We start from the raw sequence: 17312 nt of genomic DNA, 5'->3' as shown, positions 1-17312 counted from the left end.
CTGTGGGAAGAGATGGGAGAGGGCTTTGGAATGTGAAAAAGAAAAGATTGTGCAAACCCTGAAGAGCTTTCAAAATGGTGCTCTTGCTTTTGTATATAGCCCACATGTGTGTCTTGCTGGCATAGACAATTCCTGTTCATTTGAGATGTTCAATGTTTAGAAATCAGGAGATTTTATGTAAGCATATAGGTTTTTTGGCTTCTCTCTTAAAAACTGAATTATAAAAAATTCTCCACACTAAGCCAGCTTTTCCTCATGGCAATTGGCTTGAGTCGAGAGGTCCCTAACACTTAGACTGGCCATGCCATCTTCAGCTCATCACAGCCCCTGCCCACCTTCTCTATTTATCCCACCACTGAGGTAGGGGGCAACTGTATAATTTTAAAAACATGCATAATGAGTATACTTTCTTCCTCTCATCCAGAACATGAGAGGCAGAAAATAGACCCATTAGGCATGTTTGGATGAGGGGGAGAAAACATATTCATTAGGCGTGTATTTAAAATTATACACTTAGGAGAAATGAGAAATATTTGTTATGCTCATGTTTCTATAAGGGAGAAAAACAAAAGATACACCTGTAAGGCATATGTGTTTGAAAAAAAAATGGGAGAATATACTTTTTGGTGATGATCAAAAATAAGTTTTAAATAGTTATGAAGCAAATAATATCTATGTCAAGATTACCCAGGCCATTTCTTTCCCTTAGGCTAACTGCCTAATTCCCTTTGGCCCTTATGGGCATTGCTCGTTTCTGGCTTTGATCTCGGGCTTTCTGCATACGGTCCTTTTACATTTGATCCACTAGAACAGCCATCAGCAAACATCCAGGCAGCAAGTAAAGAAAACCATGTTCCCACCCTCAGAGACTGCACAGCATTCCTTAGAAGTCAAGGCCAGACCAGGGCTTCTGATTACTGTCCTATTCCTCTTTCCTTTGCACACACTTTCTCCAGGGAACATAAAAACACATCATCTGGAACCTCTGCACTTACAGAAGAGGCCACAGGGAGCCCCAGAAATCTTGAACAAGACACACATATTAACAGATGGGACCTAAAGGGCTACTATCCCTTTACTGGAAAATTAGATTATAAAAATCTTTTTGGTCAATTTTTTTCCAGTCTTTTATTTCCTCCATGAATACACACACACACACACACACTAACTACATATATTTAACATTTTTTGCAATCATGGTACATATCAATCGTAGATGCTGGGATTTTTTTTAACCTAACATGATATCAAAATCATTTTCCATATTTCTACTTGGTATTCATAACCAAAGACTGTGTTTTCTGACTGAGACAAAGAAGAAACACTGTGAGCCTGTGTTCTGGGTCATTACTCATCTAACTTTGGGTGAGTACAAAGTTGAGTTCCCTCTTTTGGGTTATTGTCATGCACAGAAATGCAACATTAGCAAGGATAAGACAATAACAGTGTGTTAAGACATATGACCTTCATGAATACACAAGTGAAATGATCCATAGATGTCTTCAGGAAGATTTTTGTACTTTTTTTCTCATTTTTGATTTTCCCAAGAGAGATAACGACAAGGTGTACATATTACTATATCCTTCTTAATTCTTCCCCCATGAATGTAATGCACTTCTCCAAGCTCTTTTCTTAAATATTCATAAAATGACCTTAGTGAATTCTCATTAGGCACAGACTGTATGCATCTTTGGCACCTTCAAGTTCTAGGTACCACAGGTATACCACGTGCCTGAGAATGTCTCCCCCAGAACGTGAGAGGGAGAAAAAGGAAGCTTTCCTTTGTGGATCTCAGTTGGGTCACATCAGTTCACTGGCCCTAGTTCAGCCTGACAAGTCTCCACAGCCCAGAAAAACTGCATTCCTGGACCAGGCAGTAAAACTTTGATGCAGGGCTTTTAGCCGATGGTCAGTGAGAGGGACACGTCAACCCCAGAGCTATCTCCAGATCCTGGATGTCATCATCCTACCGTGGCTAGCAGTCCCAAAGGCAAGTTCTGTCTAAGTTCATTCAAGAGCAATAAGGAACTTGACACATGGGTTAAGTCCCAATTCCTGTTGCCTGGGCAAGGGAAGATGGTGATATGTTCTTTTTATGAACAGCTAAGTATACTCATGCAGTCAGGTCACTTGAAAATCTGGGGTTAATGGAACAATTGTATCTTTGAGTAGTTTTGAGGAAGGGCACTGGGCTAAGAGTTAGGTAATGGAGGTTCTGGTTTTAGTTCTGCTACTGGCTTGCTAGGTAACCTTAAGCAACAAGTTAAACCTCCTTCTATGTCTCTTTTACCATCTGAAAATACTTTACTTACAATTCTCACCAAGCTGTTCTAAAGATCAAATAACATAATGTTTTGCTGACCTGCAAGATCACTTCTAGCTATGAATTAGGCACATGTGGGGTCCAGTGTCTCAGGTTTTCATCTAAGCTGCACCATGTACTAGCTCTGAGACTTTTGTCAGCTTACTGAAACGGAAGCCTCAACTTACCCATTGTTAAAATGAGGATAATTGTTCTGGCTTGTGAGTTTATTTTAAGGATTTACTTTATTTATTTACTTACTTCTTATTTATTTATTTATTGAGACATAGTTTTGCTCGTGTTGCCTAAGCTGGAGTGCAATGGTGAGATCTTGGCTCACTGCAACCTCCACCTCCCTGGTTCAAGCGATTCTCCTGTCTCAGCCTCCTGAGTAGTTGGGATTACAGGTGCCTGCCACTACGCCTGGCTAATTTTTGGTATTTTTAGTAGATATGGGGTTTCACCATGTTGGCCAGGCTGGTCTTGAACTCCTGACCTCATGTGATCCACCCGCTTCAGCCTCCCAAAGTGCTGGGATTACAGACGTGAGTCACTGTGCCCAGCCTGAAGATTTATTTCTTAAAATTGTGTGTTCTAAGCAGACAGATACCTAATGGAAGTTTTAAATGATCTTTCTAAAGGAAAACTGTCTGCCTTGAACAAATGTTCACATATCTGAATGTCATGAAGAGAAAATGGGGAGTTTTCATAAAATACAGTTGTTGGATTCTCTCCCCTGCGATCCTGGTGTATTTGGTCTAGGGTGAGTCCTGAGCATTTATAGTTTAATTTCTGATGAATCTAGGGAGCAGCCAAGATGGAGACCCTCCATAAGCAGACCATCACCTACCAGGAAAGAGTCTTCACTTGGCTTCAAATTGGCACTTTCTACAGCTTGGGAGGCATTTGCTGAAGGGAGTGAAGTATGCAGTCTTCAAGGACTCTTGTGCTAACCCATCAAATACCTCTGGCTGGTGTCAGATCCTTGAAGTTGTCCCTAGAGAGCTCCTGCAGCAGCTCCAGGTGGCTGTCTCGGTGCCCACCCCCAACCATTCCTGGCAGACTCTCTGCACTTGTTCCCTTCCACCTGCCTTCTGTGCCTTCCTGCACCTGCCCATCTGGCACCCAATCTGGTCTGATCATCTCTTGGAACCACCAGTTCTTTACATTTCCTTAGTGAACTCGGTCAAAATTTGCCTCTGAAACCCCCAGGGAGCATTCTACCACCTTCTAAACAAGCCAGTTGTTAGTTTCCTTAGCCCTTTGCTCTAAACCAAAAATAAAACAAGAGTCAACAAAAACAGCAACAACAGAAGCTGGGGTTTTTTTTTCTTTTACTATGAAAAAACAAGAAACCATCAGTGATTGCCACCTAATTGCCTGCAATAAAATCTGTGGCTTTAAGATGGGGGTAATATACTTATTAAAATGATGAGTCGAGTCCCAAGCCAATGTTTAATAGTACTGGCAGATGGAAAATGAAGTGGCTTTTTTTTCTTTCTTGTCTGTACGCAGCCAAGATTTGAGCAGAGTCTTTGTTTAAAAATGCCACTTGCAAAATGTTTTTCAGCACCATCAGACCAAAGAATATCTTCCTAATCATAAAATTTGTACTGGGGCCAGTTAGATTCCTCCAATCTTCCCCGCTGCTTTCCTCTGTGGACATCCCCCCCAACCCCACCCATCTGAAGAGAACGCAACAGAGAGGAGCGAAGGAGGTGTCATTGGACCTCTGCCTCCTTTCACTAATCTTGGTCTGCCTTTCTTTCTTTGGAAAAGATTTATGCAGCACTCCCAGTCTGCTCTGAATTGGTGGGACAGCCCACATACACACACTCCCACTGTAAGGTTAGATAAGAGTCCTGATTTAATTAGCCAAGTACACAGAATCTTTCTGGAAGTGATGTGATCACACAGGGCAGGGAGCAGTGAAGCCTATCTGTATTCCCTTTGTCCTCCAGTGTCCCAAACTGGGGTGGGGGGACCCAGCCGCAGTGACACTGTTCACAAGAGGTAGAAACTGGCAAGATCTGGAAAACTCCCTTCTTTCCTCACCACGGAGTTTTTTTCTTTGGGCTTATGCCCCATTTGGGAAAAATTTACCCTAACAATTCATGTGTTCCTATTTAAGTGAGCATTTACTAACATTTGATTTTCCCAGTTCTTGATTCAAACCAAATGTCATCAGGGCCACAGCCTTAGACAGGATAAAAACATCACTGCCCTAAACAATGTTAGCCTCCAGCTCCCCAGCAACCAGGAAAATCTTTCCATAATAGTTATAGCCCACAGGGTTACGTAATCAAAAGGAGCCAAAGGCTGATGGTGGAAAGTAAGTGTCCCTCCATCCTCTCTTCCCACCACCTCAGGCACAACCATGATTACCAGCTGCTATGTGTCCCTCCCAAAAGTGTACAGAAACATACAAGTATGGCATACACAAGAGCACATCTTTCACTGCAAGTGGAAGCATACCATACCCACTGTTTTGGACTGTGCTTCTTTCTTTAACCTAATGAATTTTAAAGAATATTTCCTGTGTGTAGACAAACAGGTAGACATTCAATAGAGAACTACCTCATCTTTTTTTTTAATGACTGCTAGAATTCATTGGATAGTTGAGCCATCATCTGTTTATACATGTGTTTAGTTTCTCTACAGTATTCTTAGAGCATAATTGCTAAATTGGCCAGTATGTGCCTTTTTATTTTAGTTGATTCTTCCCAAGACATTGTACCAGTTGAGACACTCACCAACAACAAACAGAAGGGTCTGCTTCCTCCCTCCTCTGCCACTGTCTACATTTCTTTAGAAAAGCCTATCATGTATTGGGTCAGTCAACAAATATTGAGTAAGCATCTGCTCTGTGGCATATACTGTCCTAGACACTGGGGACATAGAGTCTCATAGGACATTGCTCCTGCTTTCAGGAGCTTACAGCCCAAAAAAGGGACAAAAGGAGCAACAGTGACTACAGGACAATGCTTTCTGGGCTGGGATATGTGGGCGCAGAGGTGCTATAGGAGCTTAAAAGAGGTGAAGCTCTATTATTCTGGTGCATCAAGGAAGCTTCCTGGAAAGGTTGGCACCTGGGCTGAATTTTGAAACAAGAGTAAAGGTTAACCAGAGGAATAAAGATACCATCTAGTGGGGAGGGGTGGTGAGGAGCGCAGGTTGTGGGAGGAGGCAATCTGTATAAGCAGGATGGAGAATTGTGGTTCTTGGGAGTAACCGGACTGAAAGGTGCAATCCAGGGAGAGAAGGAGGAAATGGAGATGTAAGAGGAACTATGCCATGAAGGATTTTCTTTCAAGCTCAGGCACGAGGGTTCCTGTTTATTTCCTATTGTGAATTCCTGTAGCAACAAACTACTGTACCCAACCTGTGATAGTCACCCATCTGAACTTGAGTGAGTTATTATTATACTGAAAGAAAAATAGCAGAGTAGAGTTTGGCCTACTTTTCCCAGCCTTCATTGTGGGAACACACCCCAGTCAGAAAGGAATGGAAACAACAGGGTTGCCATGTAACATAGACCCTTGCTACTCAAACTGTGATCCTCGGCCCAGCAGCATGACCACCACCTGGAAGTTTGTCAGAATTACCAATGCTCAGTCCCCACTCAGAGCTGCTGAATTAGAATCTCATTTTAATGAGATACCCAGTTGACATGTGTACATATGAAAGCTTGAGAAATGTTGGCATAGTGTTAAAGCAATAAGGCTTTGGCATCAGGCAGTACCAAATTTAAGTCCCAGCACATTATTTGCAATTTTGTGACCTGGGATAAGTTACTTAACATCAATGAGCTTCATTTGCTTCATAATTAAAGTGGAATGATACTAACTATATCAATGCTCTTAGGATGATTAGATAATAGACATGAGAGCACTTAGCCCAGTGCCTGACTTTGCTATGCATTCTCAATAAGTGTACTCTAATGATAATAATAGGACCCTTGAGGATATTGTTTGAGCTCAAAAATCACCTTCCTCAAAGAGGGTTTGTATGCATTTTAGGTGTTCTACAATGGAAGGAAATCCAACTATTTGAGTGTCTGCCTGCCACACGGTTCTTATGTAAAAAACTGATGGCCCCACAAATTTATATTTCTTTTTCTTCAGAGAAATAGTCTGGACAATGGCCAGCAGTGGGTGAGGACACTGCTTTCTTTCTAAGTGCTCTAAGTGCCAAGTTTCCAAATGTTAATGGACCATATGGGAAACCAGTGGGCTGGAGCAAAAGGAGCCGTGAAGAGCCTTGCTCTGTGGGAACAAGTTTGTGGTGACTGGATAAAGGTTAGCTGACATCTGTTTCAAGCACCTGCAGGATGAGCCAGGGCCTTTTGCAGAGAAGGCTTTTGTTTTAATTCATTGCTACAAGATTCGATGGAAATATATTAAAGAATAGTTTTAATGACGAGACAGCAGGAGTTAATCAGTGGGAGGTATCATGGCATCCTAGAAAGGAGTCAGTTAACAAATGTTTTACGTGCTTGCAATCCACCAGGCACAAGAGACACATCAGATACAGTCTCTACCCTCATAGCACTTATAGAACAGAGGGTAAATAAATATGGAATAAATAACTTGAAACATTTTAACTGTATCAGCATTCAGAAATATATAATGCATAGCTTGGAGGAAAGCAGTGTGCTGTAAGAGGACGGGAGTCAGGTGGTGTGAAAACTGTCCTAGTTCTGACCCTAAATCAATGTATGATCTCAAACAGTTTCCTCCTCTCTGACACTCAATTTTGGCATCAGGAAAATAGAGGATTTAGCTTTGACAGCTCCAAGTTTGTTCCTCAACTTTAAGTACCTGTGGTGGTAAGATTTAACAGCGTCATCTTATTCATGTGCCCTACCCCCAAAAAAGAAGCCTATTTTCTGAAAAAAGAAACTTTCCATGATCTCTTTTATTACTCCTATAGACTATCTGCTGAGCCTTAGGATTAGCTATACAAATGCATCTATTTTGTTTGAGATGCCAGACTTGACACTGGGTGTCAAGCATCCTTCACGTGCAGGATCTTGCCTGATATGGGTGTTAAGATTATGAATTCTAGAGTCAGACTAACTGAAATCAACTGAAGGAATTCATTGCACTTACTGTGTGACCTTGGGCAAGACAATCAACTTCCTTGGGCATCAGTCTCCTCATCTGAAATACAGAGGTAATTGGGAGGATAATGGTACTAAACAGATAATGTTACTGCAGGGATGTAATGAGACCATGGATGTACCAGAACATAAGAAACACCACGTGAGTAGGAGCTGTCATTACTATGTTGAGAAATGGGTTTGGAGTTCCTTGAGTGGTATTGGTGACTTGATGGCAAACACTGGATGGTCCCTGGAATCTGGTTTTAGAAGTTTGCAGAGAAATATTAATAAGAGAACATAGCTACTTTACTGTGATCACAGAAATGAAAACCTTAGACTAGCAGTTCAGGGTGTGAGCTCTGATTCTGGCTTTACACTAACTCACTAGGTGACTTTGGTCAAATTAGCTGTCCCTATGCGTTTTAATTAAGTCAGGATTCATTTTTTCTCAGCTTGGGACGATGAGAATCTGATGAGGTTATATAAATGACATGGTTGGGAAGGTAGGAAGAGCTTCACAAATGTGAGCTCCTACTAGGAAGACTGGAGTCAAAGGCAGAGAGCATGGATAATATGTGTGTGCCCTTCTCAGGTTTTCTGGAAATAATGATGCCACATAGTATGGATGGTTCACAATTGTTTTCAGGGCAATGGAAGGAAATGAAGATCTGATTGAGTTTTATTAGCACTCTTTCTTCAGATAAGCAGACTTTTTTTCTGGAAGTTGTCATCTTGAGATGGTATGAACAAGTTGGAGTGTGAGTGTTGACTCTTGGAGAGCACTCAGAAAGAAGGCTGGCAGTCTTGAAGAGTGTGTGCTCCATTCTTGTGGGGTATGTCTGAGTTTCCTCCTCTCTGGCTCTCACCTGTGCCAGCAGCCCTAGGGAAGACAGAATCAGACCTCTGGGAGTCATTGCATTTGGTAGTCAGAAAACAGTCTGAGGCCTCTTTTCCCATGGGATTTTTTTAAACTCTTAAGTTGGGTAAAGCTCATTGACCCTCAGTCTTCACCCTGCACAAATTAATCAAGATTCTCTCAGTCTATCTTTCTTAGCCATTGACTCTCTTCTAAACTATGATTTAGCTGTGAACTCTGAACACTAATAGGAATGTTCTTATGTGAAAGCCTTGTGCAAAATGGCTTTTGTCATATCTAACCATTGAGAGCTGGCATTTATTGAGCTTCTGCTTCAAAAAAGCTGTAGTTAGAGCTCTAGGAAATACAGTCTCATGGAAAACTCAACTCTCTATCTTTGAGGCTCTTAACTTATCTCTAGAGAGATTAAACATGAATTTAAAATACAGGCCAAAGCAAGAAGCCAGCAGGGAGGTAGACAGAGCCACACACCATTGCTACCATTGCCACCACCACCTCTGCTCTGGTTGTTTAAGAGCTCACTGCTTGGGAGAAGCTTCTCTGACATCAGATCCCTGGGGTAAAATAAATGAGCCAGAGCAAGAGAAAATAAATAAACCAACAAATAAAATATATGTCAATATGTAGTGAATTCCAAATAGATGGTTCAAGTGGTAACTTCTACAAATATGTGAAAAATTGGAAATCCATGAGTCAGATCCAGCCCTTCTTCTCTTTTCTTCTAAAAAAAGAAAAATAGGAAGAAAAGAAAAAAAACAGGCCATGCATCATCTTTGCTTTATCTTGAAAAATAAAGAGATTTGGCAAACTAGACCAGTATTGGAGCATTTCAGTCAGCAGAGCAGTAGCTACCATTTAGACAGGGGTAGGACTTGCCAGGTCTCATAGCTCCTACCACCCCATAATGTCCTCATCTCTATCTTGGTCCATTTTCCTCATTCACTTTACATGCCTGACTCCTGTGGACACTCTGAATTAAGAACCTGCTATTGTGGTTCAGTAGAAAGAGGATTCATTGTGAGCAACATAGGATCTCATGGACAAGTGGAACTTTCCATGGTTATTAAAGTCTAGGTAGGATTTTGGTAGATAGAAAAGGGTTTTTCAAGCAAAGTGTGATCAGAGGCATACAGGAGGAGTATACATCCAAAAGGCAACAAACAGACCACCAGACTGAGCTGAGGGTCCATGTGGAGAAGTGTAGGTATAAACACTGAAAATGCAAACTGAGAAAGAACCTAGATGCCAAATAATTGATCACACTAACAATGGATATCTCCTGAAGGTTTTTTGAAGTCAGGAATACCAGGAGGAAAATGGAGTTTTAGGAAGACTGTGCGTGTGATACATAGGAAGGATTAGGGGGAAAAAGGGTGAGAGGCAACAACATTAGTTTAGAGGCTGGTATAGAAATCCAGGATTGAGGGTTAGAGGGTCTCAGCATGGCTGGAAGCAACAGAAATGAGGAATACATGGTGGGGAGACACTGAGAGGGAAAAACTGCCAGCACCTGGTAATAGATGGTCATGTGGCACTGAGAGGCAGGAAGGAATCAAATAAAAATTGGCAATGACCAGACCTGTTGGAGAGAGAAGCATGCTGGATGCAAGACCACAGTGAAGCTGCATTATCCTTTCCCCAGGCACGTGAAAAATCTTCTGGAGTGGGCTTTCTTCCAAGAAAAGACTCTCATTCTGTCCTTTCTCTTCCAGGAAAAAGATGTGACTCCAGATAAAAACCTACTGACCAAGGTTCGAGATGCTGCCCTGTGGCTGGAGACCTTGACAGACAGCAGACCTGCCAAGCCTTCCCTCTCCACCACCTCCTCCATTGCCGATTTCTTCCTTGCCTTAACCATCTGCAACTCTGTCATGGTGTCCACAACCACTGAGCCCAGGCAGAGGGTAAGGACCAGCGATGGCTGGGGGAAGAGGGAGAGGAGGTAGAGAAGTAGAAGGCAGAGTAGGGGCGAGGGGAGAAGTTCTGATCAGGGAGACATGAAATTTGGGTCCTAGCAACAGTGTCACCATTTCATTACAGTGAGAGCTAGAACAGATCTCTTACCTTCTCTGGGTCTGTTTCCTCATTTTTAAATAAAATGGAAAAAGATATATATAAGCTTTTGTATAGCTTTCAAACTTTGTCTGTCTATGTGTCTGCAGGATAGACATTATAAGTGATTACTGAGCTCTTGGCTATATGCCAGCCTCCATGCCCAACACTTTACCTGTATTATCATTTAATCCTCTCAACCCAACAACTCTGTGAGGCAGGATCTTGGATTTAACAGGTGAAGAAATGGTGGCTCAGAAAACTCAAGTAAGGTAATGAAGGACATATGGCTCATACACGGCAGAACCATCTGCACGATTCCACAATAGTTTCTAGTCATTTTGTGCTGTACTGCTCTGTTTTTATAAATGGATTAAAAACAATTAATAATGTGTGTGATGCTCTTCCCATGGAAATAATGCAGCAGGATGGTCATGTATGTAAAGTTATACTCTGAAATCTACTGATGGTGGATTTGCCTTCAATCTTCCATAGACTCTTAGCCAAGCTCCCTTGTGAGTCACTGATGAGAATAATTAGGTGGTACAGCTTGCAACTATGAAACCAAGACAAGATGTTCATTTAGGCGCTAAACCACAACCTCCCTTCATTATGCCTAGATTCTAAACCACCCTGAAAATCACTTCACCACTGAAAAGTTAGCAAGTTATCAGAAGTCTTCAGGAAGTTTTAGGAGGCAGAAAGCTTTATCTTAAAAATTAATTCTATTTTTAAGAGGGGAAGAAGTGGCATGTGGCGAAGGACAGTATACAACTCCCAAATTTCAAGTTAATGTGGGAGCTTCAGCTGGCAGGTGGCTCAAGAGCCCAGCCTCTGGAGTCAGGCAGATCCAGGTTTGAGTTCCATCTTTACTGCCTATACACTGGGTGATCATGGCCAATTTATGTAGAATCTTTGTACCTCAATGTCCTCAGCCATAAGTTGGGATGATGATAGCATTATTGGGAGGATAAACGAGATACTGCACTCAAAGATAAAGCAGAAGCCTTTACGGTGAGAGTTCAGGAAATGTGAACCTTACTATGAGTGTCTGATTCTCATCTCCTTTCCCTTCATTTGTCCACACTGAGAGTCGGATAATCAAAAGATAGTGGAAAATGACCATTGTCAATGCTCAGAAGGTCAGGGCTGGAGGGAAACATCTGGCCTCACTTATTGCAAAAGTACTTTCATATTCTGCATAAGACAACTTAGTATTATTTCTAACACCAAGAGTAACGTTCCACTTTCCTCCTTTGGCCACAAGGTTACCATCAAACCCTCAAGCAAGGCTCTGGGAACGTCCCTGGAGAAAATTCAGCAGCTCTTCCAGAAGTTGAAGCTATCGAGCCTCAGCCAGTCATTCTCGTCCACTGCGCCCTCTGACACAGATCTGGGGGAGAGTTTGGGGGCCAACGTGGCCACCACGGACTCAGATGAGAGAGACGATGCATCTGTGTGCAGTGGAGGTGACTCCACTGATGATGGTTTCTACAGGAGCAGCACATGGGACCAGGGTGACATCCTGGAGTCTGGGTCGGGCACTTCCTTGGAGGAGGTGCTGGAGGCTCCTGACCCAGGCCTGGCCAGTCCCGAGTTCTGTTACGAGGCTGAGAGCCCTGATGAGGCCGCCCTGGTGCACGCTGCTCATGCCTACAGCTTCACGCTAGTGTCCCGGACACCTGAGCAGGTGACTGTGCGCCTGCCCCAAGGCACCTGCCTCACCTTTAGCCTCCTCTGCACCCTGGGATTTGACTCTGTCAGGAAGAGAATGTCTGTAGTTGTGAGGCACCCACTGACTGGTGAGATCATCGTCTACACCAAGGGTGCTGACTCGGTCATCATGGACCTGCTGGAAGACCCAGCCTGTGGTGAGTCCCACCTTGCCAGGGTTCCAGGCACAGAGAGCTCCATAGTTTAAGAAACAGTGTGGAATGGCAATAAGAAGCTCAAGTTGTAGTGTCACCTGGTAGAGCAGGTCCCAACTGGAATACAGACTCACAAGATGCTTTCCTCAAATATCCTTAAAGCATGCTGCATTTTACATCTCCTTGACTTAGGGAATCACAGCGTTCACTAGCATAAAGACTGTACAGTCTTGTAGCAAATCAACATCTTTAACTTCATCCCAGTTTTCCAAGCTCATTTAAACATGGATTATCCACACACAGTCTTTTGCAATAGAGCATCCATTATCTTACCATGAAACACACTGTGGTCCTAACTCTTCATTTTGGAGAAAAGCAACTCAATCCAGAAAGAAAAGTGACTTACAAGAGGCAACATGGTTAACTAGTGTTAAATCCCAGACCCAGGTATCCTGAATTCCAGGTCAAAGCATGTTTCATACTGCCAGAATTCTGCACTGGGCTTGGTGCACTCTGGGAAGCCTCAGGTGTTCCTCTTTATTATCCTTTTCCCCAGCCTCCCCCAGATGGATTTTCATAAACTTGCACTGAGCCAGAAAAATGTTCCAATGTCCCAACATATCAGTGTCCAATTTTGGAACAGCATGAATTAGTGTGCAGCCGCTTCCTGATTGCTAACAAGGAGAAGACAGTTATGAGGCTATGATTCTCCCAGGATAGTAGATTCCAGCCAAGCTTCAGAATTGCCCAGGCAGCCCTGTGCCTCCTACATTATCAGCTATGGATCAGGGCCAAGAGGTTTAGGGGATTGATTAGTTTTTAGAATGGGAAGGGAGCTAATTAGTTCTCTTTATCCCCAGACTCTGGCAGACAAATGAATCCAGTACTTCTGAGTCAAGGGAGCCTCGGCAGCAGCCATTCAAGCTGCCCTGGAGATGTCTCTTTATTTGCTCCTCACCTGATTGCAAAATGGATTAGAGATGCTTTCAATAAAAGACATACACAATGTTACTGTAAGAATTGAGAAGCAAAACTTTGAAAGGAGGGAGAAAATAACCCCAGGTTTAATAATATTCATGGTGTTTAAATGTTCAATTTGATGCTGAGGTTCCTAGCAGCCTAAGCAAAAAGGTAAACTCCAAGGCTTGCAAGTAAAACACAAAAAGGTTTCATCTCAGGAGCTGGTGTCTTCAAAAATAAAATATTGTAAATCGTGCTGAATCAGACAATACACAAATGAAGACTATGCTTAAAGCATCAGGAACACCTGAAAAATTAGAAAATAATCTTTGGAACAAGTTTTATATAAAAACAGCCTTGGAGTAGTATCATGGGAAAATTGGAGTTTTGTTGGACTTCATTATACTTAACTTGTTGTTAAGAATTATATTTTTAATTTTGCATTAATACAAGGATGGGTGAGGTGTACAAATTCTGTTCATTCTTAGGACCTCTTAAAGTCTCAATCCAGCCCTGGTAAAGAAGGATTCTGAAGCCTAAGCTCAGCGTTACAAACAATTGATAAGTGATGTCTGTGGCAGCTTAGAAAAAGGAAGTGGTGGTGGCATCAGTCCCTCTCCACACCAGCCAACCTTGGCTGAAAAATTCTTATTATAGAATTAGATAAAGGGACTGGAATTTTGAGAGAAAAAGACAAATTACCTCTGACAGAAACTTATGTAGAACTTCACAAAGGGGACTTTGAGCAACACACATATTTTTCACACTAGTTTCATTGGAAATGCAAAAAAAAAAAAAGTTTTCTCTAAAACTATTTCTTGCATTGAAAGAAAGCCTAGCTCAGCAAAACAAATGTGGCGAAGAACTTAGCTAATGAGATCCAGGCTTGTAGATGTCTTGGGACCTAACTTGACATAAGACCTCAAGGAAAAGATAGGGAAGATGATAAACAGACTTAGAGAACAGTTTCCAGAGTCAGTTAGCCATACAGGGAAAAACTAAAAACACTTTAGGTAACAATAAAGATTCAGACTTCTAGTCTCCTGATTCAGCTGGGCTTTTACTGGACTTGAGAATCTCTATTATTATTAAGGTGGTTCTCATGCAAACAGGTGTTTGAGAACAGTACCTTATACCACCTACCTTCCTTAAATAGCACTCTACTCAGCCAGGCTTTTGATGAGAAGATGTAGAAAGCAGACAATTTAAGGACTCCCTGCATTATCTTCCAGGGCAGCCTGACAGTCAGGAGAGCTCCTTTGTGTTTCTAAGGTGGGCTATAAGGGATTCCTTCTCTAAAGCATTTGTAGTCTACTAAAGAAGATTCCAGGGTGTTGGGGATGGGGATCCCTGAGCATTTGTACGTGGCCTCATGGGCGACAATGGTTATTTGACAGTGCCTGACATTGATGTAGAAAAGAAGCTGAGAAAAATCCGAGTCCGGACCCAAAAACATCTAGACTTGTATGCAAGAGATGGCTTGCGCACTCTATGCATTGCCAAGAAGGTAAGAACAAATTCCTCCAAGCATGCTTTCAGTATCATTAAATAGCTGAATGGCCTTGACCCTGCTTCTTTTTCTTTATAAAAGACCCTTAGAGGTGGTTGTTTTAACATTTTTAAGATTAGCTGTTCTGACTCACCACAAAAACCAAAGACACTGACGATTTTGCTGAAGCCAAAATCTGAAGAGTTAGGTCCCATATCAGTGTGGCTTTGCCATGACCCGCTTTTCATTATATGTGTAATGGGTAACCCACAACTCATGAAATAATTTCTTCAGTTATAATTTTGCTTTCCAATGACATTTTTTAGATTTGTATTATTTTCCTTTAAATTTGGGGAGCTTTTATATAGTCACATAAAAATCTAGATTTCTGATTTCTTTGAAAAATTTAGAAGATCTGGCCAACCCTGTCTTTATTCTGGAATGGCAGCAAGCAGCTACAACCAGGAAGAAGTTGATCCTATGAGGAATCATATGTTCAGCTGTGTTCTGTGGTTGATCACAGTCCTTACCACTCCCCCATTGCACTGCACTCAGCCTAGCCATAGTTTTGTACATTACCTAACTCGCGCTTTGCAGATCCTTGACTTTGCAGCCTCTGCAAGAAAGGCAGGCAGTGAGGGCTGTGAATTGGACGCTGAATGAGGCACCTAAAGGCAAGCTAATAGGGATCCTATTATGGGCATACATTTCTAGATGGCTAGAAGTGGTTTCTCTTGCATAAATCTCAAGGGCTTTTCATCTTTTTTATGGTTCTTAGGGAGCATTAGAGATCACGAGTATCCACTTTAAAGCCAGTCACCTGGGTAGTATTCCCAATCTCACTACTTTTAGATGTATGACCTTGAGTAATTTCTTCACATTTTTGAGCTTTATCTTTTTTACAGATATGGTGCTAATCAGCCCTCCCTCATGTAGTTGTCATGGAGATTAAAGTAACCACATGTGCAGCACCTGGGACAGCGACAAATGCTTCCCACTACTTCGACTCGGAATTACACACTTATCACCTACTATTTTCTATTTACGTTATTTGTGCATGTTTTGCCTCCCCTAATGGACTAGGTTTCCTCAAAACCAAAAGGCCTACTTGTGTCCGTTTGGTTTTCTCTATTGTGCCATGCAGAGAAACTCAAGGAATGTTTGATGCTTGGACAAAATAATCTTTCATTGCTCTAAGATACCATATGCATGTAATACCAACAGAAGGGTCTAAAAGTGCTATGGAACTCTGAGGGAGGAAGATGTGGCCACTAGCTGGATTATTCCAGCTTCTGGGCACTCCATGTGTATGACATCATGCCTGGTGGAGTGCTCTACAGGCTATGCAAGATCTAGCTGCTGCTTTCTTTCCAGCCTCATTTCTGAACTTTCTCCACTTTTCTCTCCATCCTTCCACCACCTGAAATATTCAAGGAGCAGAAGGAAGGCCAAGTTCATTGCTGTTCCAGAGCCTTAACTCTTGCTCTTGCCCTTGACTGACCCTTTGTCACTGGATCTCAGTTTGCGTGTCATTTTGTCGAGGAAACCTGAACTTCCAAAAGAAGGCAGTCCCCTATTCAGTTATTCTTCTGTCCCATCACATTTTCTCATATCACCCTTTTTTAAAAAGGTGATTATTTTTTAAAATTATTTACTTGGATAATACCTCTCACCCTCCACCAGCATATAAGCTCAGGCATACAGGGACCTAGTCTGTCCAGATCATCTCCAGTGATCTGAGCACAGTAGGGGCTCAACAGATTTTTGGTGGTAATGAAACACAAGGATAACTATTCATTGATTTACATATTTTAAAAAATCATTGAGAATAAAGCCCCATCTAATTATGTAGAGAAGTTCAAACAGACCAGTAGGAGGCCCAGCAGATGGGAAGAGAGGAAATTATCTTGTTGATCCACGCAAGGTTGTTAAGAAGCCTTTTCTCGTCCCATAGGTTGTAAGCGAAGAAGACTTCCGGAGATGGGCCAGTTTCCGGCGTGAGGCTGAGGCATCCCTTGACAACCGAGATGAGCTTCTCATGGAGACGGCACAGCATCTGGAGAATCAACTCACCTTACTTGGTAGCTAAAAATAAATCATCATTATAGGAAAAAAGGAATGCAGCAAGTTGAGAAGGGAGCTCTTGGCCCCGATTCTGACACTACTAATATGTCTCCATTAGCAACCTTCCTTGAGGTTCCCTTCCAGGTATTTGGCATAAATGGGCCATGCCAATACCCAACCCAGATGCCATGCACAGCTTCCTGAGGATGCCCTGGGAGCATTCCTGCACTCCCTGCTAAAAGAAGCCTCTGAGTTTGGCTGCTTCTCCAACAGCACACTCTTCCCTTCATTCAAATGTTTGCTAAGCACCTACTCTCTTCCCTTCATTCAAATGTTTGCTAACCACCTACTGTGTACCAAGTGATATGCTAGGCTTTGGGGCTGCAACAGGAGCCAAAAACTCTGCTCTCCCAGAGGTTGGAGTCTAGTGAGGATATTGGATGATTGAGCAAGCAATTTCAACAAACTGTGATGAGAGCTAGGCTAGCAGATGGGCCAGGTGGGATGGAAGCACAAAGTAGGAGATGCCAGCCTAGCCCAGAGGTGAGGGAGTGTCGAGGAAGGTAATGAACTGAAAGAAAGAAAAGAAGCTGGTC

The 17312-nt window shown here is 42.4% G+C and overlaps 1 protein-coding gene across 2 annotated transcripts in view; it reads left to right on the top strand.

Moving 5' to 3' along the window:
• The window catches only part of ATP10B (ATPase phospholipid transporting 10B (putative)), a 295336-nt gene that overhangs the window by 228128 nt on the left and 49896 nt on the right, over positions 1–17312 (top strand). For both annotated transcript variants that reach the window (XM_064376502.1, XM_064376503.1), the window contains 4 exons: positions 9996–10187; positions 11603–12206; positions 14561–14670; positions 16607–16733. In XM_064376502.1, the coding sequence (XP_064232572.1) occupies positions 9996–10187; positions 11603–12206; positions 14561–14670; positions 16607–16733 (1033 nt within the window). The remainder of the gene's footprint in view (positions 1–9995; positions 10188–11602; positions 12207–14560; positions 14671–16606; positions 16734–17312) is intronic.

This window comes from Aotus nancymaae, unplaced genomic scaffold, assembly GCF_030222135.1.
Source record: "Aotus nancymaae isolate 86718 unplaced genomic scaffold, 86718_ANA_hifiasm-v0.15.2.pri h1tg000015l_0, whole genome shotgun sequence".
Taxonomy (NCBI): Eukaryota; Metazoa; Chordata; class Mammalia; order Primates; family Aotidae; genus Aotus; species Aotus nancymaae.
Note: the sequence above shows the minus strand (reverse complement) of the source record. Positions and strands in the feature narration are given on the sequence as shown.